Consider the following 23,139-nt stretch of genomic DNA (forward strand, 5'->3'; position numbering starts at 1 on the left):
ATAGATGGTAAGCTGTTTTAAAAAGTCGTTGAAAATAAATCTCGTTTAATCCAAAAAGATATGAGAAGGGAAGAAGGTTTTCCATGTTGTTTTTTGTTTTCACAATTATAACCATTACTATTATCCATATGTTGTAAAGCACCTTAGAGTAATTTTACAAATTATATAGGGCGCTATATAAGTGTTGTATATTATTATTATTATTATTATTATTATTATTATTATTATTATTCACCTTTCACGGACATGATCGCCGTTTCCTCCGACATCACATGATATTTTGATCTTTCATAGATTTTCGCAGTTTTGGGGCTAGTTTTGCTATATGCATGGGGTAAACTTCATGATTGAGCAAACACCCTGCCATCCTGTTGCCTGGTATCATTATGAATTTGTAATATAGAATTTCCAACACTTGTCACGCCAGCTCGAGGTGTTCTATCGCGTATAACGGTAACCTCATGCAAACATGTAAACGTGACTCTATAAGTGCAAAAGACTTTGAAAGATCGAAATGGCGTGTGATGTCGAAGGAAATGGAAATCCTGTCCTCCTGTATGTAAAAGAGAAATTCCGAAAAGCTGTCCATTCTGTGAGATAATGGACTGATCGATACCCATAGGGCTAAGTTTCTGTTTATTCGCTCACAAAATGGACGGTATGAGACGTTTCGCCTATTTAAAAAGCAGCACTCTTTGTAATAATAATGGACAACTTTTTAAGAAGAGACAGCTACTGAACAAGATACAAGGGATACAGTTAACAATGACAAGGTATTTGTGTGTATGCAGCAAGAGCTTCAGACATTCATGCATGAATGTAAATTTTGTTAATCTATTAGACAGGTACAGGTGTTGTAACGACCTATTGAAATGCCCATGATGTTCTTATCTGAATTCAAATACAGTAAACCCTGTGATTGAATTTTGAGGAGATGATACTATGGCCTTCAACATAGTTTTGTGGGATTCATAATTTAATAACATATTGATTAATGCAACACATCGAACATAGGACAATAATTAATTTTATTTAATTGACAGAATTCAAAAGCAATAAATCATGCTGTACACATTTAATTGACAATTCATGTTTTCACAGTAGGGAATATCTTACATATCAAATGGTAAAATGGTATACAATCTTAAAACTAGAACAAAACTCAAACAATAATAGAGGCATATCAACTCTTTGGGAGGAAGATTCATCTCATATTATTTTGAAAGGTACATGAACTTTTACAAATTGTAGTATATATGTATACATTGTTGATTTTACAACAATTGGTAACACGTTTTCCAACTGATGTCAATCACTCTTATGGGCCCGAATGGAAGAGCACAGATTGTCTTAATTTGAGGAGAAACAAAAGTATCCGGATAAAACACACGTGAATGGCCAGGTGATCAAATATATGTTCACGTCTGATCAGGGAAACGGACCCCGGGCGCCTTGCTAAAAGGCGGGTGCGTCATCCTACCACCACAAATTGTAGTACTACGAAATGTGAAAAAAACTACTATTTCATTAAACATAGTTGTCACTTGCCTGAGTGAAGTATATATATTGAGCAAAGTCATTTTAAAAAGATTTGTTTGTAATGAAAATGATATGAAGTTATTTACATAAGAAAATGTGCCTTAAATGTTTTCATTTCAATACAGAAATATAGTCATATCATCATGTGTAATCATTAATGACAGAATTTCCGATGTTGGCAATGAACGATTAATCCTCCCTATTACTGTATATATACAAGATTTAAATGATCCTAATAACTTGTATTCATATGTGTCTGCTATTATATTTACTAACCAGTAATCAGCTGATACCAAGCAACAAGCGCGGACGTACTTATTTTGTTATACTTGGCGCCTTCATATATCTTCAATCCAGTTTACAAAAGTATGATAAATGGTTGCAATGCAAGTTATGAAACTGCAACCCCTCATCCCCTATATCTCAATTAGGAGGCATGTCCAACCACATTTTCTATTTTTGTTAAAAGATTAATTGTAAAACATTATAAATGCAAAAATTATAATCTAGAATTTCTATGAAATAAGAGTTCCAACTGATATATTTACATATTTATCCCAAGCAGTCGTTATTTTCTGATTTTGACATCAATGCCAAAATTGAAAAACTTTCCCATTCATATATTAACTAACATTTGTACATGAGGCGACACATGTGAATCCCTCTTGCAAATCGCGATTGATATTGACATTGACGAATCCAAATTTATATTTTGCCCCATTGCAACTGTAACTCTTCCTTGCTCTTACTGTTTTCTCTGTGGTGTCTCACTAGGCACCCGACGTCCCTTTATTCCAGTTGTTGTGAAGATGTTGCACAAGAAACAAAATCTAAAGATTGTTTAAATGTTCGTATAATGATAAAAACGATCCCGGTCCGTCCTGGTCTCCCGAACTCAGTAACTCCGAAAAATTTATATTCTCGGAAACAAAGCATGTGAAAAATTTGTTCCACATATATAGTATACACGTCTAATAAAAAACGGATTAACATTTATGATGAAAAAACAAATACTCAAGTATCCGACAGTCTGTTTTCGCTTGTCACTGATCTATAGCCCAACCCTTCCTTCGCCTTCGCAACCGAAATCTAACGTATATTTTCTAACGCTCATTCTCATCACTGTTTGTATCCCTGTTTGTATAACGAGTTATTCCCCATGTATCACATGACCCAGATCAATTAATAAACATGGTCGCCTGGGATAAAATGTACGAAATAAAACAAACCATTACCGTGAATTGAAGGTTTGAAGAGCAAAGTATTAAAACACCAGATGGTTTAAATGCAACATACGATAGCATACAATTAGTTCATTAATCCTGTATGGATTAATAACATACATAAATACTATCGCAATTATCAAATGTTAAAGTTTCTCTTAACGATTAAGTCAATTTACTTCAAGTTCACTGTTTAGTTCCCCATGGTCAATTATTATAACTCAGCTATATGTAAACGTTTATAGATTAACTTATTACAATCAAAGCTCCTTTTATGAAAACACACGGAATACTATATAATTATATATATAAATTTAATGTGACAAAGATAGTTCGGAGCCAGATAAATATTGTCGATGGCTCGTCAGAAATGGTAAGAGTAAGATGTTACCAACATAGATGCTTCGCTTTCAGAATGACTAAACTGACATACGGGCACTGAATAAACTATAATTGGGTTATAAACATCACTAAACAAATTAGGTCAGGCAATTAAATAGAAATTTAAAGTATGAAAAGGTGAATGTAAGTAGTAAAAAATGGTACATATATGGAGAAAAAGCAATGAGTAATACGTATTATATACAATACATAGTACAAAAACTGTTCTTTGACGTAAATAAGAAAAAAAAGCGAAAAAAACAGGTTACAGTGAACTACATATAATTTGATGTTCAGCAATTACGAAGGTGTACTATCATATAACATTTGATAATTAAGGGACTTAATTCTTAGATAAACGGAGCTCATGACAATTCTAATCAAAGTCAGTGAACCGGAAACTATATGCCACATTGACCTACATTTTATTTTATAGTATAATGTTTCACAAGATCAAGATGCATATAAATAAGAGCAAGAGAGAGAGTGGATTATTATGTCAAATATGTCCAATACCACATGAAATTCTAAGTAAACCGTAGATAAATGCCTTATCAGCATAAATCAGTCAATAAAACTCAATAAAAAGTCAAATTGATGTGCGTAACCTGTTCTATTAAATAATTATGTTTATGTTATATAGGAAACACATTTTCAATATAATGATGCATAAGCATGAATTATTTATATAGTCTTTTGTATTATCCGATAGGCGCTATATCTTTACTTCAAGTAAGGTTAAATAAAATACACATTGGCTTTGTTCTGTTGATGCACAAATGTGTTGTTCTGCTGTGAGCCCACAGTCAATGTTGAGTTAAATTCAGTTAATATGGAAGTAGGTAGGAATCTTTTCTACATCTTACATTTTTCATATTTGGGCTCCATAAGCTGAACCAGTTTTCAGTCGTTCATTGTATAGATATGATATCTTCACGTTTAGTATATTGCTATACAGGTGCTGTTTATAATAATCACTTAAAATATGAAGGGATTAAATAAATTATTGTAAGTAGATGCAGGAAATCAAACAAAGTCAACACTTTAAGTGTAACGATATACATGTTCTCACTGGATTATTTTCAGTAAATGTGAATCCATATGCTTTTGGAGTGTTACACTAAACACGCATTGAGGTCTCTTCAGTTCACGTACACGTCAGTTGAATCCAGATATAGCCCCAGAATGTTGTAGCAGTACTGATATTGCTCCTAAAATACAATACAAAATACATGACAAGACATGCATATCTTTTAAAAGTGAAGACTTTTCCTGAAACAACAACATTTCAGTACTACTTTTCAGAAAAAACGAATCATGTATTACATGCAATTATTACAGCATTTATAGTAACATAATAATTATGAGACGTTTTGTGGTTACAGAAAGCATGATTATTATTAGAGTTAAGACCAATCTGTGTGATAAAGATAACATTATTAAATTATACACAAACTTACAACATTTTCTAGCGCCTCTGGTCTCCGTTTTTTCAACTGCCTTGTTATTTGGAATATGTCCACCTCTTCGTCCATCTTCATTTGATCTCTGATATTGGATATACAACAGAACAGTCCACTCTGTGTGCATCCGTCCCTGTAGTCGACAAATACACTTTTTTTTTATTTTGGGATAATAATAAAAACCACTTGCAAACAAGTTGGCGCCACTGCTCTCCTAAATTTCTATGAAGAGACACGTTTTTTTGGTAGAGTGGAAGTAAACTCCGTTACGAAGTACGCTGCACATCTGTTGTATTTATTTGAAAATAAAATGTTTCGAATAAATACAACAGATGTGCAGCATACTAATGTTACAAACAAATTCTAAATACATGTATAATCATCGGATAAAATATGCTAGTCATTAACTCTAAGTGGTATTTGAAATGATTTACTGTATGATTTTAGCTTATCAAGTGAATCAACTGACCTAATTATATATCTACTTGATAAACATATGTTTTCTAAGTAATGTTCTAGTATCGACGGTATCATCAATATAATTTGCTATACGTCAGCGTCACACTAACCGACACATGACAACAACAGGTCTTGTGTTGTCTGACCGTCGCCGACTGTCTAGCTGTTCCAACAGTTGGAGAAGAGACGAGTCAGATGGAGGCAGTAACGAGTTTGATGACCACTTAGACATGCTGAAGATCCTGATAGTCTCACTGCCGGATATCTGTGTGTTAGAAAACACCAAAGTATGAGGTGTTTGTGAAAAAAAGTCTAAAATATATCATAAAGTCTAGTTCGCCTAAATTTAATACAGAAACATACATACACCATTGTTTCGATAAATCTACATTGTGTTTATGATTTATTGAAAAGACTGTTGATCGTTTGCTTTTACTTACAGAATATACATATATAAATGTACTTATATATTAAGTAATCGAATTGTCATCTGAAAACTGAAAATATTCCTTTACTGGTTGACATATTCTACATTCCTGTATAGAATAACAATTAAGGATCAGAAATGTATACCTTGCTTATTCTGTAATGATACGACACTTTTCATCAATAGATAGTCAGTCTCATAGATGATATACTTATAAAAATAGGTTTTGTATGAATTTAAATCCTCAAAATACACTATGTCAGTAGACAGCATGATTGCATTCGATGTTTCTGCTATGTTTGTATGGAACTTATTCTTTCAATCGATAAAAGTCCTAATCAATACTCGGATCACATTTTTAGTATTTAATTGAAATTACTCTTGCAAAAATAACTTGACTGAGTTTTTTTCCCAAAACAAAGCAGCTGAGGGATTTCTAAGATAGTTTCATGTGATATTCTTTTGTTATTATTTTTATGCGCACATGTTTAAATGTGTTTATGTCAATATTCCAATGTACACCGGACATACTTCTTGGAAAAGAGCTGAATACATGATTCAAAAGTAAAAAAAACTAGCCATAAGAAACAACTTATTATAATAATATACAGTCGAACCTCGTTATTGAAGTCGATGGGATCGTTGGGAAACTTCGAGTTATCCGAGTATTCGAGTTAAGAGAGTTCCTATGTTTGGCATAAAGATTGGTAAAGTGTTTGGTCTAATATGAAGCTATATATGTCATTGATTTCTCTAACAATCAACGTATTTAAACTGTCGATAAATGACAAAAAGATAACTTTATAAAATAAAAAATAAAAACTTATTCATAATCATATTCATTAATTAGTTAATGTTACAATAAACACACTGGTCCGACCTCGTGCTATGCCGATAGAAAATTTCAATGCGGAAATGAAAGTGCTTTACACAAATCACTGTATTGGAGCGTACACGTTGGATTGCTCAGTTGATTTCGACATTCCGAAATGGAAATGAGTTAATCAGGAAACATATCCACATTTATAGACCCCAATGGCACATGAAATCTCCTCAACACGACGTACTCAACAGTAATTATCGTATTGTTCCTATAATCTCTAAATTAATTATCGGTGCCATACAAGCTCTTGTAAAAACATAAACCGACGAACCAGTCCTTGGTTGTGATTTTTACTGTGGAGCTTATTTACGCATGACCGCACACTGTGACCCATTTTCCGGTTAGAATGTGTCGTAAATAAAGTGCCATTCAAATTGTTTACGGGCTCACACTGAGTACTAATTGTTGTTAATCAACATTGATGAAGGGGTTTTTTTCACTTGTACAAAGTGTTTTTACAGTCAAACACATTTTAATGCCATAAGTTTAATCGAAGTAATCATGACCGAGCGTAAGCTGCTCAATTATAACGATGTTTACCGTAGCACTGCGTCTAATATGTATTAAATAATTAAAGAATATAATATTATGATAGACTTGTGAATCTTAAGAAACTTCGAGGTAGGAGATATTTTAATGTAGGATTTACGTTGTCGGGACCGATGTTTCACTCCGGGATATCCGAATTTTTCGAGTTTTCACAGAGTTCGAATTATCAGAGTTTTTGTTACTAAGATTTAGAAGAGTTCTGGCCGGGACCGATGAAATAGTTCGAGTTAAACGGGGTCTTCGAGTTATACGAGTTCGAAATAACGAGGTTCGACTGTATAATAAAAACTATTTCATTAGGCGTTTATAAATGGGATCACATTTCCTTAAGAATCAAATATTATCATGAGGTATCTCATTGCCGACGTGGCAATTAGTTTATCTATCTTATTATTAAGAAAGCGCCAAATACAATCCTTTGAAAAGACCAATGTCTATCTAAAATTAAAGGAATTTATGTTTCAGCACACAAATATTTAAAAAAAAAAATCGTATTGGCGGCTGGTTATCCTACGAGTGATTTACGACCTACCTCTCTTTCAACTTGGTAGTCTACAATAGCCAACTCGGTGTTTGGAGATCGATCCTGCAACTTTTTTACTGAAATGGAATTTCCTGCAGCAAAGCCTCCGCCCTCTTCTCGAAGCCAAGCCTCTTTCTATGTTTTTAAGATATTTAAGACGACATGATTATATAACTATGTGCCAAAACCAGGGAACGTCATGGTACATGTATGGAAAACAAGGTATTTTATTTACTTAATTAATTAGTATGTTGATTCATATCACAAAGAACCCCTAATAATGATATTCAAACCAATTACGATTATGAAAATGTTCATGTTACACAACTAATGAGTGTTTCTATATGGCGTTTTGATGACTATTACGACATCGATTTGTGGACAACTCGTTCACATTTTACACTTTTGTGTGCATACGCTTCACTTGTCATTTGTCGGATGAAGGTGACAGAGTACATACCGTACTAGTCATCTAACTGTCACATTGAAGCACTTTTTGGTTGTACAACAAGAACATTTTCATAATCCATACTTACCAACCTGAAGACAATGTTAAGAAACAGGCCAATGACGGTTTGTAATATAAAAGAGATTAAGCTATACTTCCTTTCTATTATGGATGAATATGATACATGTTAATATATCGGAACGTATTATTTATTACAAACCTCTGGTGGTTTTCCAAGAACGACAATGTTTTCACAGCTGTAGTCAAACACCATTGTCCAGAAGTCATCGATGGTGTCCACTAAAGGAAACTGTGTCATCAGATACCCAGACATCGAAGTGTGTGACTGCAGAAAGGAAAGGACGTATTTCATCATACAGCACACGAAAATAGAAATGTATACAAAAAAGTAAAGGGTTGAACGTTTCTTGCGACCATAACGATACTAATGCAGTGGGATATACAAGGTTTCTATTTTGGTTTCTTTCATGTCCCCTGAATAGAAGGCAAGAAAGAATCAACCCTAATTATACACATTGAATACACATTAGTCGCCTCTTATAATCCAATAGTGTGATACAGCAAGCCACTTCCTACATTGAACCTTCAAAGGTTAAGGTATGTGAATTGTACGATATGTTTCTCTTTTGGGTATCACAAGTGCTTGAATATATCAAAGCTTATGTGAGATAATGAATGGAACAAGAACATAATTACCTGTATCATTACAGCATTGATGTAATCTGTCATGTTCGGTAATTGTGACTGAAGAAATGGTCTGTACTTGTCCGCTTTAGAAAAGACAAAGCAGAATATATGTTAATCAAAGTAATCTAGTAAAATGAAGAAAAAAAACAATCTCACAACTTCAGCACAATAGGATGTAATTAGAGCTCAGAATCTATATGAATAGACAAACTATACGAAATGATGCTGTAATTGCATGCAAGTATGGTGTAGGTGATTTTTGTCAATTTGTAAATCGAATAATGGAAAACTATAACAATACACTGATGATTCCACATGTTTGATATATTAATGCGACACATTATCGTATTTATATGATTGCATACAAACATGTTAAGCATGCGTTATTCTTATTGAAACACTATGCCGAAAGCAAACAGCATATTGATTCACCTGGTCGCATCATACTGACAACGGGTAAACTAGTCGTCATCGCTACACATTTAAAGTTGAACGTCATGGAAAGAGCATCAATTACCAATTGAAAGGACTTCGGTTGCCTCTTTCAGGGCACAGAACAATACACATTGAACATCAAATCAATACAAAAAATCAGCAGTCAAAATTCGTAATATATAAGTCCATATCGCAATGGCAATCATCGTAAACTGTGCGAGTTAAAACGTATGCACGTCAATAGAATGCGATAATGAAATACCTGCTAGAATGGCCTTATCCCGGTTCTTTTCCATGTTTTCTGCCAGTAACGCAGCTTTAAAACAACTCAGGGAGTAGTTTGGAGTTAATGTTTTTAACACCTGCATCAACAACAGAAAACACAATAGAAGAAGAGAAAAAGCGTGATGATGGCATTATAGATGGTGATTGTACATGTATATCTTACAAAACTGCTTTCTATATTTAAATGCATCTATGACAAAGCAAAAAAAGATATTAAAGTTTCACTTGCTGAATGCAAAAATACAATGTTGTTGAATGTTTAGGAGAATTCCAACCTTAAATTCCCGATGAGTCCTTGTCTGATTCGCTGGTGCATTCGTAGGACACATTGTTTCTAGTACAGCGGGGAAATTCACTCGAAAAATGAGTGATTCTTGTAAATTGAATCCTTCCACAAGTAATTCGTGCAAAGCGATGTACTGTTCCTGTAATGCAAACAAATAACTGTATTAGTAGAAGGGCCGCACACACGTTAAAGAAAACAAACATGTTTAAACGACTTAAGGTTACTTCGTAAAGGTAATTCATGGAAACAGCTTACTATTTCGCACGTTATATTCAGCGTTACAATAATGCACACAAGAAACTTATATGCCAGTATGTTGCGGGTGATGGTTAGTAATTAGAATGATATATATCACAAAGTCAAGTTAAAAAAGGCCGGAACTACTGACATGTCAGTTAAATATAGTAGACGTTAAACCTTATACCTTTGTGCTTTGTAACTCATTTAGGCACTACGTACATAAGTTTGGATCATGTTCATTCTACCAGTCCTCATGGTTCTGATGTATCTGGGTATGTCAACTTTTCCCGTTTTCTTGCCATGAGAAAGTAATGCATCTAAACCGATATAGGTACCAGTCCTCCCAATTCCAGCACTGTAAAATGAAGTTATATGGTGAATTACTCCTTTTTCCGGCCGAAATGTCTATCGAAGTTGCGAGATACAAAATCAAACATCCGATTAAGTTAAGTTTTATTTTTTGTTGTTGTTGAAATCTCAAGTAAATTCGAAGATGTCTTGAATGGTCGGGGACACGTGAATATGTCTGATATTGTTTTCGTTAGAATAATAACCTATGCAGCTCACACTAAAACCTAGCCCTGGTAAATAAAAAATAAATTGAACATGAATACGGAAATGTAGTTTATCCTTTTAATATAAATTACGAAGTGCATTGAGCTTACTCACAAAATACACAGAGATAACTATGTATATTGTGAATTTAAAAGATTGTTATCATGATATGCGCACAGCAGCTTCACTCCATTAGTTGTGTTACTATTTCCCTTGTTACTGTAACTATAGTATAAGTATGCCAATTCAGAATCAGACACGGCAGCAAACACGTTATTTTACCTCTATACAGCCATAATTATTAAGTCATTCGTGAATTATGTTTACAAGGCATTGTTTTTTTTATTTATCTGGATTATCTGTAAGGTTTGATAACATTCGTCAACAATAAAATCTAAATTGCCCTTATTTTATTTACCAATATTATGAATGAAATCCAATGCAAAACTAGTTTATGTTGGTATAAATGTATGATTCCTGTCGCCGAAATCCTGAAAGTCATCGGTCTAGTCTACCCTTATCCAGTTATATTTAAAACCCCCTAGCTATTCTTTTTCTGATTTTTAGCGTCCGTAAGCTGTAGAAAATGGATCCCGATTTTTCGTAACTAACTTGTAGACCTCACAAATTATAACTGTTGTGAGACTTATTCGACACTGTAAGCTTCTTCAATCGCCAAGGCACAGACCTCCGGTCACTAGGCTTGTTATAAATGTATGAAATTGAATTTTGTAAACAAGGGGTTAAAGACATTAAAGACATTATACACCATAAGTCTGTCGGAGCTAACCGTCCTCTGAGCATAAGAAATGGAGTATCCAATTATTTCGAACAATTATTCCAAACCAATTGCTTCAAAGTATGTAACTATAAGAAACAGTTCTATTTAGATGATTTTAGAATCACTTCAGTATGTCCATTTTCTACATCCTCAGCCTTAACTATGGCCCAGTTGGAAATGTAATAAACTGGAAATCTAATTACATTTTGCAATATAAAGCTAGTGTTTCTTAAGAGGGGGGCATATAATTGAGACACCTTAAATCATTTAGAATGTTAATTTTAAGATACTCATTTTTTTCTGATTCCATGGAAAGTGATACAATGCAATGGATAAATACAACAGCATTATGGATAAAACACACTTTCAGAGAGGTTGAATTCAGGTCCATCAAAACTGGAAACAAACTTAAAAGTGCATGTCTTGATCCCGACGTCCGAAACAAACTCAATATTCTACATAAGATTAGTTTGAAGTTTGATCGGCATCCAATACTCCAATAATTGAATGTAAAGGTCATTGCATACGCTGCTAAAAATAACTAGGTAAATGCATGCTTAACAATTTTAACTTGCTCAAATGAAAAACGGAATGCAGATTTTGAAGATTTCATTTTTCGATCGATCTTTATTATTCTTTCTTCGAAAGTGTCCACATGTTAGGTTCAATGGAGAGATTCGTCAGCAGGTTTTTGACGCAGCCATGGCGACAGACTGTGCCCTCCCGTCAACTGACTCATTTTCATTTCAAAAGAAGTTGATTTACAGAATATATTGACCTCCTGAATTCGAAAACAGGGACATTAAAGGTCCATCTACATCAGTCGTTTACCTAGATAGTTGCTCTAAACATGACACATCGAAAGCTAATTTAGTTGCAACATATGCGTGGGGAATCGTATTGCTTAAACTTTCTTTACCTTTTAAGTCATTATCACATGCATATTTTCCTATCTACGGCGCCTATTTTGATATTCACGATATTGCACTGATTTTCGGTTTGTACGTAATAAATGTCTAATTCTAAAGAACAAAATCGTAAAACATGATGTTTTGAGTGATACCTGGTTTGCAATATGCGTATCCTTTGTTCGGTGTGTGTCGACGTTTTTTTTATCGTACGCCTAAAGGAGTATCTATAATTCCGTGACAATACCCCTAAACTGTCGGTGACAACATGCCTTTATTAGGATTTGAATTAAATCTAATAGCAAGAGTTGCTGATGAAGCAAAACAAGCTACTGTAACACATTGTTCTCATTGTCCAGGTAATATTGTGTTGCTTACGTCCCTTTTCACACAATTTTGCTTTGTTTTCTCTATAGGTTGCGTTACTATTTCAGGTGTTTTTTTAAATTGTATGTGAAATAAGCCAATCAAATCCAACCATAGAACAACGACGCTTATGAAAGACATAATGCATAACATTAAAGAATATGTACATAGTAAGTGAGGTTTTTAACCTCGATACACAAGGAAAGTTTAACTTCAAGGGAACAGGATAATTAGCTCCGATTTTTTTTTTATATATTATCTGTGTTGTCATAATGATTAGTGTGCGCCAAGAGAAAATAGCGGTAACCAAATTTAAACGACCATGTAAAGGTCAAAATATATATATAAAACAAGACACAGGAGAAAGAATTCGCTAGCACTTTCGCCCATCTTGGAGCTCTTCGGGCTGTTTGTAGTTTATATATATATTTTTCCGAATATTATCTAATATACTAGAAAGATATACATGTACATTAGCATAACGAAGGACATACATTGCGACCCTCCTCAAGGTTTACTAGCACAACAGTCTTCCAAGACTTCACTTGCCACACCTTCCTCCAAAACTCTTCCTGCAGAGCCCCAAGATTAACGAAAGTGCAAGCGAAATTTAGACTTTGATGTTTTGATATATATTTATATTTAGTTCAACAGCAAAAAATACCTTAAAATATGATCATCAAACTGGACACTATCAAAGCGTTACAACATAATATATTTTACCTGCAGTGTACAATCATTTGTCCCGTCAGTGGTGTGTTGTATGACGTCACACGGCGGTCGAAAAGAACGAGTTCGTACGTGTCCGGAGTTCCATGATCAGGCCATGTAGTAAAGTGAAACTGATGGACCTGACGCTCTTCCTTTGTCTACAAGGAGGATCATAGGATGCCTTACAGTCAGTTATGATCAGCTCACGTATGTTTATTACTTGCATTTAAACAAACATTAGTAATGCTATTTCATGCTGGTTTCATTTTGATGCTACATAAAATCAATAATACCTTTTTAAGAGTGATTGAAATGTCACGGATGACATAGAAGGCATAGGTCCTCTCTCTGTCAAGTTTGAGCTCAAATGTCTGTGTAACAAGTGATTCTCCTTCATCGGGCCAGTATTTGTGACATTTTACCTGTAGAAATAACCAAAGCGAGTTTACGATGGAAATAGTTGCAGTGCACACATTTACAAGCAGGATAAAAATAATACCAATCTATTAAAAATGCCATATGTTTTTTTTCTTTCTGTTATTTTATTTCCGATCATTATCTTGTATACTAGATATACATGAACACTACATACGTGTTGCATAATACAATACATACATTGCGACCCTCCACGAGGTTTGTCAACATAACAATCTTCCCAGAATTCACCTGCCACACCATCCTCCAAAAGTCGTCCAGAGTGTTTGGCTTCGGTCCTTTGTACAGCAGTGTTCATACATTGGGACAAAATGAAGATTATTATTGGAGAAACAGATACGTAATGTCCATGTGTTTTCGACTGATATGAATGTTTGTTTTAATATAGTTATTACATATGCGTAACAGATTGTCTCCCTTTGTTCAGAGAAGAGGCGTTGATTTATTTGTGTTCAGTTTTTGAGTGTTTATACAAATACTTTTATTATCAATGTCGCTAATAAATTCATGCATTAAAATGTATAGTATAATACCTTGACTGGCAATGTATTCTTTTTCGTTTTCAAAACCCTGTAAAAGATCAATGGAATATATTAAAAAAAAAATCGGGTGGGGGGGAGGGGGGGACCGTAATTCAAATATAATGTAACGTTCAGTTGTATAACATATCTAGATGTATTTCAATTGTCAATTGTAACCACTTTGGCTATCTTATAGTTTTTCAATAGCATGGCGTCGAACACATATAACAAAAAATAATCTATTTTCACAAAGTCATCAGCATTGCTTTTGTATGTTTCTATATCAAAAAGCTCCATTTCCTCCCAACATACTTACATCGATATAATTTGCGTTGATGTAGCTTGTATCGATATCTTTGCCGTTTGTATCTAAAACTATTCTGGAATGGTCATCTGCAATATAATTGTATGCTTACATTTATGCACATGTATGCTTAACGCACTATGTGTAAATTCATCAAGTTTTCTTTATATTTCGTCATTTATTATATATTATGTTCATGCAGTTTTACTGAATAAGATAATAATTTTGCTTCGGTTAAGATTATTGACGACAATTTCTTACATGGGAAAGTTGTCTTGAATCTGTTCTTCGGTTTGTTTGATGTCTTTTTTCCAGCCTCGTGGGGACGTTCCGCTCCCCATGGAAACGTCTAAATGTAATGTATTTATTGAATGAAATATAATAATATGTACAAATTTATGAATATGTCTATTTGCCTTTTAAAAACAGAAATATAGGGTGTTCACCGTATTGAAATATCAACCTCAAAAGCATGTAAGAATACGTCCAATTCCTTCCTAATATAATGATTTGCTATTATATCTGCTTGATATTGTTATTAAATATCTCATCAATGGATGATGTTCACATGCATCCATACCTGAAATTCCACTTGAAATGCTGACGCTTTATTTTCAAGCTTGCTATCAATGATAGACCGCAGTTCATGAATAGGGACACCGGTGACGTCAATGTTGTTATACACGACGTCATTATCAGTTTTGGGGTCAATGTTGTGTACGTTCACGTAAACCTGTCTGTCTTCACTTCTGGTATCTTAAATATCAAACATATTTTCTAAAGATGAAATTGATATTTTTATCAAATATAAACAAATATCTTACTTATATGCACCCGATTATTTATATTATCAATATCCCTTTATGTATTTAAAATTTCTGAAAAAAGTCGATTCTGATAAACATCATTTCGTCAATCAAACCTGCCAGTGTGATGCTAATAGTCCTCTCTTTGGTACAAAACAACAAAATATACCTCTACTGAATACCCGTCACACATACACGGAACACGCTGATATTTGGGAAACAACATCGACTTTTAATAAAAATTCAAAACATATTGCTACTGCTGCAATACAAGAAAACTATTGAACCCAGTATACTGTTATCCTCTAAATTTACGTTGAACAAATGAGATGCAGATAACGTCCTACTTAACTATGACATGTATACGTTATCACTTATATGTTCAACATTTACCTCCATTATTTCTTTGCTGGTTTGGTGTTCCAAGCGGGATTGGTAAAGACTCTACATTTCCCATCGTCTTGCTGCTGTTGCTGCTGCTGCTGCTTTCACGTTGATTGTCTTTGTGTTTTGGTAATCGTTTCCTAAAGACACAGATATACAATAATCTAATTGTAAACGATCAATAAATATAAATCTTTAATCGGCCAAAATGTACAATACAATTTACATGAATGCATACCTTCTACGGATAACGACAATTGCTATTACGAGACCAATCGCAATCACCACTCCAACAGCAATACCGACACCAACCCCAGCATGCGTTTCGGTTTGGTCGTCTGAGATTGAAATCTCATTCTCTGAAACAAACACAGGTGTGCTGATGCAGTGACAACTCCTTTTCTTTCAGTGTTTATGAAATAGGGTATGACAAATACTATCCAGGTTTCGTTATTCTCATAGTATGTATTTTTTTTTCACAAAATCTGCATAAATTGAGTAAAATTTCAGATCAGTTATTTTCTTTTGAAAATGAAACAAAAATAAAACAAAATACTTGTAGTGCAATGCGTTCCTCCCCAGCCATTTTTACACCCACATGTCCCGTGTGTCATGTTGCTACATAAGCATAGCCCGTCGGACCTACTACAGGATACATCACTGCACTGTCCACATTCCTCTTCACAGTCAAGTCCAAAATATCCATTCATACAAGCTAATAATACACACAAATTTGTTGTTGCATAAAAATATTGAGTTTGGGCATCACATGTAATTATAAAAAAACACATCTTTATTGAAATGGATTAAAACATCGTTTGTTTGGCTTTTATCATTTATCTTATGAAGTTACCGTAAACTATTAAATGATAAAGATTCTTCAGCTAAAGCACTTTGAAGGAGCCAATTAAGATACTGTATTTATACAAAGACGAAATGTAAAATATTCATTGTCTTTTTATAGTAATAATACCTACATTTCAATCGTACACATTAAACTATTTTTTCTTTACATATTTCCAAACACTATATCAGTTAAAAAATAAACAGTTCAGCCATAGATAGTTTGACCAATTTTTCTGTTAGATAATTATATGTTAACTGTACCTATGCACGTCCCGTTGTTCTGTTGGCATTCATCGTTGTTACAATGACCAAAACATGACATATTACAATTGTGTCCAAAGAAACCAGGTTCACATGCTACAATACAAATAATTCATGTTTTACACGTTCGTCTCCTTTTGAAAATTACACCTAATGTCCAATAAAATTGAGTAACGTTACATGTTCAAATTGAAATTAAGTTAACTTATTTTTACAGTTTAAATGCGGTTGATTGCATTTCCGGTCATTGATCAAAACAATTAATATATCAAGTTGTTCCCTTTAAATCCAACTTTTAATTCTAGAAATATGAATGATTTATTAAGATTGGTTTGCCTTTAGATGAACACGAAATGTTAAATATAGTAATATTTAACTGTTTGAATTGTTTTGGGGACCAAAACAGAAGCCGTCCCCTAAACGGACCCTGTTGTCACTGATGATATACTAATATGTGGCAATATTAGATATAGTGAGGGACCATTGGCATCTCCTTGGCCTACACCCATAAAAATGTCGATCAATTATAAGACACGGCAACGATTTTTGATAACTGATCGGAAAATGAAAATAAAACGTACTAAACAAACCCTAGAATATTACAAACAAAGTCAAATGATCGGCAAATAGGAAAACAAACTGACTTTGTTTGTGAACATCGTCCTACCTAAACAATTTCCGCTACTTCTGGCACATAGCGAGTCACGTTTTGTTATAATTATGTAGCATTATCATTAGCATTAAATGTATGAAGAGTCATGAACCTTTCTCTAAATTAACCGAGAAGATCCTCGTAGCTTTCCTTGGCTTTTTTTTTTTTTTTTATCTTATTTGCAAATGAAAACGTTCCAATGGACTATTCGTACATATAATCAAAACGTATACTTGATGCAGAAAAAACGATGTAACAGTAACCCTTGCGATAGAGAAAAAAGAGCTAACATTTTAAGATTTAGATAGTTTTGTGGTATAATAGAGCATTTAACGATTTAAACTAATGAATGGGAAAACATATGTTTATATGATTTATGATTTGACTACTGTATTTTCATCTGTACCCTTATATATCACCATACCTGTACAAAGTCCACTGGTCTGATTACATATATCCCCTTTACAGTTGGACGGGCAACTTGTGTTGCAGGTATCACCAAAATATCCAGGTTTGCATGCTTAAATCATAACATCAGCAGTCATTTGAGAAACAATGCATACATCGTTCACTTTACATTACCATAAATAACATTTTACACGTATCTCTCTTGGGATAAAAGTAGTATCTTCAAATATTTTTATTTTTAAAATCTAGTCAAACATGAAATTGTATAAATAATTCAACTACTTTGAGAAAAGGAAATTGTTAACACATAAAACGTACTAAACAAACCCTAGTCTATTACCAACAAAGTCAAATGATCGGTAAATAGGAAGACAAACTGACTCTGTTTGTGAGGATCGTCCTACCTGAACAATCTTCGCTACTTCTGGCACATAGCGAGTCACGACAATGTGCCGGACAAGTCTGCTTACACTCAATGCCATCAAACCAGGGTCCACATTGTAAAACACCATGAAGCAAATACATGCTTTGATGTCCCATTGCAGCAATATTTATGTAACATTTGTATTTAAGCAATAATATATGCCTTGCAGTAGGCTGTGTAATACAATACATCTTTTTTGCTACACTCATGTATTTGATTTATGCAATATATGTGTTAATAATGTACATTTAAACTATTCTCTTGGCGTATAATATCAAGTTTCCGATAAACTTGGACAAAGTTTTGTTATACCTCAAATCATTTACTCTACCTGTTTTACTATGCCGAAACGAAATCTGCGTTTCAAAAACGTAATATTCCACGTTGCAAATTACTATCGCATGCAGTCATGTCTCGACGATAAATAAACTGAAAGATTAATGTCGAATACTAGTAACACCCAGCTCCCACCTAATTTGCTCTGTCAGCGTTATGTTTTGATTCGTTCATTATGACTGGTTCTGTACATAGCCGGTTTTATAGTTCCAGGGAATGTGCCTTTTTTATAGTTCCAGGGAATGTACTGTATCACTGGATCAACATCTATTCGTCGATTAAGGACGATAGCATTTCATACAACATTATATCTATGTACGAATATATACGAACGATTATATTGATACCTTTCTGAACACATTGCAACCGGTTCAGATAGAACTCATCTGGTCAAATAAAACTCAGGTTTAAAGGACTAACAACGCTACTGAGATGTCGGTGATGCTTTTACCTTAAAAACGGTACACAGTTTTGTTATGATTGTGTAGCATTATTATCAGCATTAAATGTACGAAGATTTATGAACCTTTCTCTAAATTAACCGAGAAGATCCTCTCAGCTTTTTTTATCTTACTTGCAAATGAAAACGTTCCAATCGTACTATTCGTACATATAATCAAAACGTATACTTGATGCAGAAAAAACTTCGATGCAACAGTTACCCTTGCAAAAGAGAAAAAAGAGCTAACATTTTAAGATTTAGATAGTTTTGTGATATAACGGACCATATAACGATTTAAACTAATGAACGGGAAAACATATGATTATATAATTTGACTACTGTATTTTCATCTGTACCCTTACATATCACCATACCTGTACATAGTCCACTGTTCTGATTACATATATCCCCTTTACAGTTGGACGGGCAGCTTGTGTTGCAGGTATCACCAAAATATCCAGGTTTGCATGCTTAAATAATAACATCAGCAGTCATATGAGAAACAATACAAATATGTGAAGCTTACACTTTTGTTTTTAATTTCTGTCGTTATAAATTTCCATGTGAGAAATATTAAATAAGACAATATTGAAAAGATTTTACCTAAGCGTTATGAATGAACTTTTCTGGTGTGGGGAAGCAGGGATAGGGAGACCGACAGGTGTGAATAAGGATTTAGAGCGGATATGAACAGCATAATTGGAAGCAAAGCGGATCATGTGAACAGATATTTTCTAGCTAAGTTATTAACATCTTCCATTTTTTGTCCTTTATCTTGGTAATATTGTAGGAAAGATAAAACACCAGTATTGAATGCAAATTCACATGAAAGCTAGGAAATAATTATAACCAATCATCTGTTAAATTTGAATAAAATACGTTTGTAAACCTTTAAATATCCATGAATTGCGCTCTAAGCAGTCTTGGATCATAAAAAGAACACTAACTACATAGACCTTCGTCATTCCATGCAAACGTCTTTCCGTTCTGGTTCATATAAAGACGCCCGTTCAAGGAGAAGTAGAGCACACCATAGGGCTCCACATTAGACACATCTTACGACATGCATTTGGATAATTCAGGTCATCTATTTCTACGTACCTATTATGGCTAGCCGTTTCCATAAACAATATATATTCTATATATACTTATCTCAAAATTCCATGGGATTATAGAGCATAATGCACATATATGCAGTGTACACATAAAAGAAACGTCAAACGAGAACATTCATGAGAAAAGATTTCATACTGCATTTCTATTTAAAGGATTTCAGGATATGTCCCCCTTCCCTTAATATATTGCCAATATAACATTCAAACATTCAAAGTTAGAGAGTCATCCCTAACCAAGGTTTGGAAGAAGGAGAGCATAAAAGAAGACATGGAACTGAGTACGTCTATTTCTACTTTATATTTTTGGACATTTAAAGAGGTTATGTGTGGTATTTTCACCTTTGTTAGGTGTTTTTAGACATTTATGTAATAATCATTCACAACGCAAACAAACAGAAGCAACCTACCGTTATTAATCTTACCAATAGTTGTTCTGCATGAACATCAATATTGAGGTTTGATAGTATAGAGGATGTCTAAATAAGCGTTGATGCACTGTAGTTCATCAATGGATTTTAAACTTTAATTATGCATTTTACATATGTCGCTTGATTTTTTTTTAATTAACAACAATTTGGTAACAATGCCAATTCTTTCTATAGTATAGCTCTCTGAACGTTTTTCTTTATTGCATTTTAAACAAATGATGAATGATGAAAATAAACAACCGTATACTGACGAAATGATTTCATTGACTATTTAATCACCCATTTGAACTCAGAAAAATAGATTATGAAATATATCGAAATATAGGTAATCGGTGAGTAGATCAGCTGCTCTTTTTGAAATACTTACGACTACAGTTTCCGGATATTTTGTCACAGACACGATCGGTACAACCACTAGAGCATTCATCACAAGACGATCCAAAGAATTCATTCTCACAATCTGATACATATGAAAAATGAAAACGAACTTTATTTAGTTTCATTTTGACATTTCACCAACAAATTAATATACAAAACAAACATATCACATACTGAACAACTATGTTTTTTATACATGTCAAATATTCATTAAGTATCCTCTTGTTCTGCAACGTAATGTTTCATCAATTTTATGTAATTGATTTTCATTTTGATGATCGGGAAATACATCCATCGCCAAATCAAAATCGGTCCTGATATTAAAAAACATATGCTGTTAAGCTTTTTGCGTACTACTACCGGAATATGTTTTTATGCCATACTATTTTCCTGCTGTATGCTCGTTCTACATAGGTTATGTTCTTGATTAATTATCTTTATAATTCAGTAATTGTGTTGATTTTACCGAAAACCTTAGTACAGAGCCAATAGCTTTGTAGATTTGAGCTACATGGATTTTGCCGCAGGTGTAGAGCTGCAAATTCTACATCATTGGTAAAATTTGCATATCATTTATATCTTCATTTACTAGATGTTACAAAAATTCGGATCTGTGTCAGTAACGTGTAGTTATTTTTATGGAAAATTGATTTGACTCATCTATGTAAATATGAGAAAGAGTATATAGTATATATCAATAATAAAAATTCTCCTAACTTATCCTTATATAACACTTCTTTTTCTCTACATACTTTTCATACTTTTCACCATTACATACCTTTACACTTTCCATTGCTTTGTATACATCGGTTATCTTTACAGTTGAATAGACAAGTCTGATAACAATGTCTGCCGTAATACCCGGGAGTACACGCTGTCATGGAAAATCACAAAGAACAAATCAGAATCCGAAGAAAACGATAAGAATCTACATTTTCTTCATCTTAGTTTAAGGTCATTGATGGTCACTGAAATTGTAATATATCGCAAAACAGCAACATTATAACAGTCTTCCGGTATGGCAGGTACAGGGTCAGGACGCACGGGAACGACTCCGGTGTTATTTTTAAGTAATAGATACATAACCGTATCCTCAAATACCTTGAATACTTGAACATGAGTCAACAGTGAGTGTTTCACCAATGCTGTGACCTTTAATTGTTGTATACAATTAATGTCAAAGTGCATATTTGAACCGACTAATTTATATCACTAGTGTTTCATTATCTTTCACACCCTGGGACGGTGAACGCCATATATACAAATCCAGAGCATAAGTAAGTGTTTTGAGAAGCTGGACGCTAAAAAGTAACAAAATTTTGAAAAGCTCGATGCTGACATGTCTTGTATAAAGGAAAGAGTAGACAAGGCAGAAGATACAATTGAATCTCTGGAATTATCCTTAAAACATATCCATGAAGTGATTAAAACTCTTCAAGAGGGTCAATACAAAACATAAAAGAGAAGATAAAAGAAAGAATCAGATGAAAGGTTAGCGCTTGAGGTTTGGGGCAGAACATGGAACCTATTGATAAAAGGAATAAAGGGTGGAGTTAAGTAGCAGCCCATTGACTCTCTAGTAGCTATTCGGAAATTCTTTAAGAATTCCCTAAAAATATACACTAAGACGTCTTCACACATACGCTGTTTCAATCGGTACACATGTAACTTAAAGGCCCCGTAGGCAAGCGGAACATTATTGTTCGATAACTGTCACTTATGGACCGAGACATCGTCCTCGACCAAGCATTGTCATTACTTGAGCCCAAGTCAGGCTTTGCTGTCGTTCCAGATGGTCCACATTCTCTGGCCAAACTACGATACGAATTTCTTGGAGAACGGAGGCAAATAAGAAAAGAGGAACGGTCAAAATAAAAACTTTTCTACACAAAAGAAGCGCTATTTCTGAAGCTGGTTAAAAAGAGGTAGATTTTGGGACCAAAAAATGTGTATGGACTTAATTTGTGAACAAATTTTGTGTGGCAAAATGGATGAAATTAACCTCTACTATTTCTTTGTGAGCACCGTATATTACAGTTATCTTAGTCTGCATTCCGATTGTCAAATTTCGGTCGCTAAGTACTATATACAATCATGCCTCTGCATTTGATGCGAAACTAATATATCGGTTACTTTTCATTACACTAAACACGCGTTTCAGTGGTTGGAAATTCACGGTACTGAAGTGGAGCGTGTTCATGGCGAAAATAAGATAACAGAGGGAAAATG

General features: G+C 33.9%; 1 protein-coding gene across 1 annotated transcript in view; it reads right to left on the reverse strand.

The window, feature by feature from the left end:
- Window positions 1–227: 227 nt before the first annotated feature.
- Window positions 228–23,139, reverse strand: part of LOC110455881 (receptor-type tyrosine-protein phosphatase kappa-like) — a 33,528-nt gene continuing 10,616 nt past the window's right edge. The window contains exons 6-29 of the mRNA XM_021506294.1: window positions 21,689–21,784; window positions 20,900–20,992; window positions 19,364–19,459; window positions 17,804–17,899; window positions 16,728–16,823; window positions 16,177–16,335; window positions 15,859–15,979; window positions 15,630–15,760; window positions 15,011–15,186; window positions 14,692–14,779; window positions 14,443–14,519; window positions 14,139–14,175; window positions 13,786–13,883; window positions 13,464–13,592; window positions 13,183–13,328; window positions 10,069–10,204; window positions 9,599–9,748; window positions 9,301–9,400; window positions 8,613–8,686; window positions 8,116–8,241; window positions 7,457–7,582; window positions 5,176–5,330; window positions 4,604–4,739; window positions 228–4,354 (exon numbers count right to left, since the gene is read on the reverse strand). Coding sequence (XP_021361969.1) covers window positions 4,286–4,354; window positions 4,604–4,739; window positions 5,176–5,330; window positions 7,457–7,582; window positions 8,116–8,241; window positions 8,613–8,686; window positions 9,301–9,400; window positions 9,599–9,748; window positions 10,069–10,204; window positions 13,183–13,328; window positions 13,464–13,592; window positions 13,786–13,883; window positions 14,139–14,175; window positions 14,443–14,519; window positions 14,692–14,779; window positions 15,011–15,186; window positions 15,630–15,760; window positions 15,859–15,979; window positions 16,177–16,335; window positions 16,728–16,823; window positions 17,804–17,899; window positions 19,364–19,459; window positions 20,900–20,992; window positions 21,689–21,784 — 2,711 coding nt within the window. The 3' untranslated portion in view covers window positions 228–4,285. The remainder of the gene's footprint in view (window positions 4,355–4,603; window positions 4,740–5,175; window positions 5,331–7,456; window positions 7,583–8,115; window positions 8,242–8,612; window positions 8,687–9,300; window positions 9,401–9,598; window positions 9,749–10,068; window positions 10,205–13,182; window positions 13,329–13,463; window positions 13,593–13,785; window positions 13,884–14,138; window positions 14,176–14,442; window positions 14,520–14,691; window positions 14,780–15,010; window positions 15,187–15,629; window positions 15,761–15,858; window positions 15,980–16,176; window positions 16,336–16,727; window positions 16,824–17,803; window positions 17,900–19,363; window positions 19,460–20,899; window positions 20,993–21,688; window positions 21,785–23,139) is intronic.

The sequence above is a fragment of the Mizuhopecten yessoensis genome, unplaced genomic scaffold, assembly GCF_002113885.1.
Source record: "Mizuhopecten yessoensis strain PY_sf001 unplaced genomic scaffold, ASM211388v2 scaffold8393, whole genome shotgun sequence".
Lineage (NCBI taxonomy): Eukaryota > Metazoa > Mollusca > Bivalvia > Pectinida > Pectinidae > Mizuhopecten > Mizuhopecten yessoensis.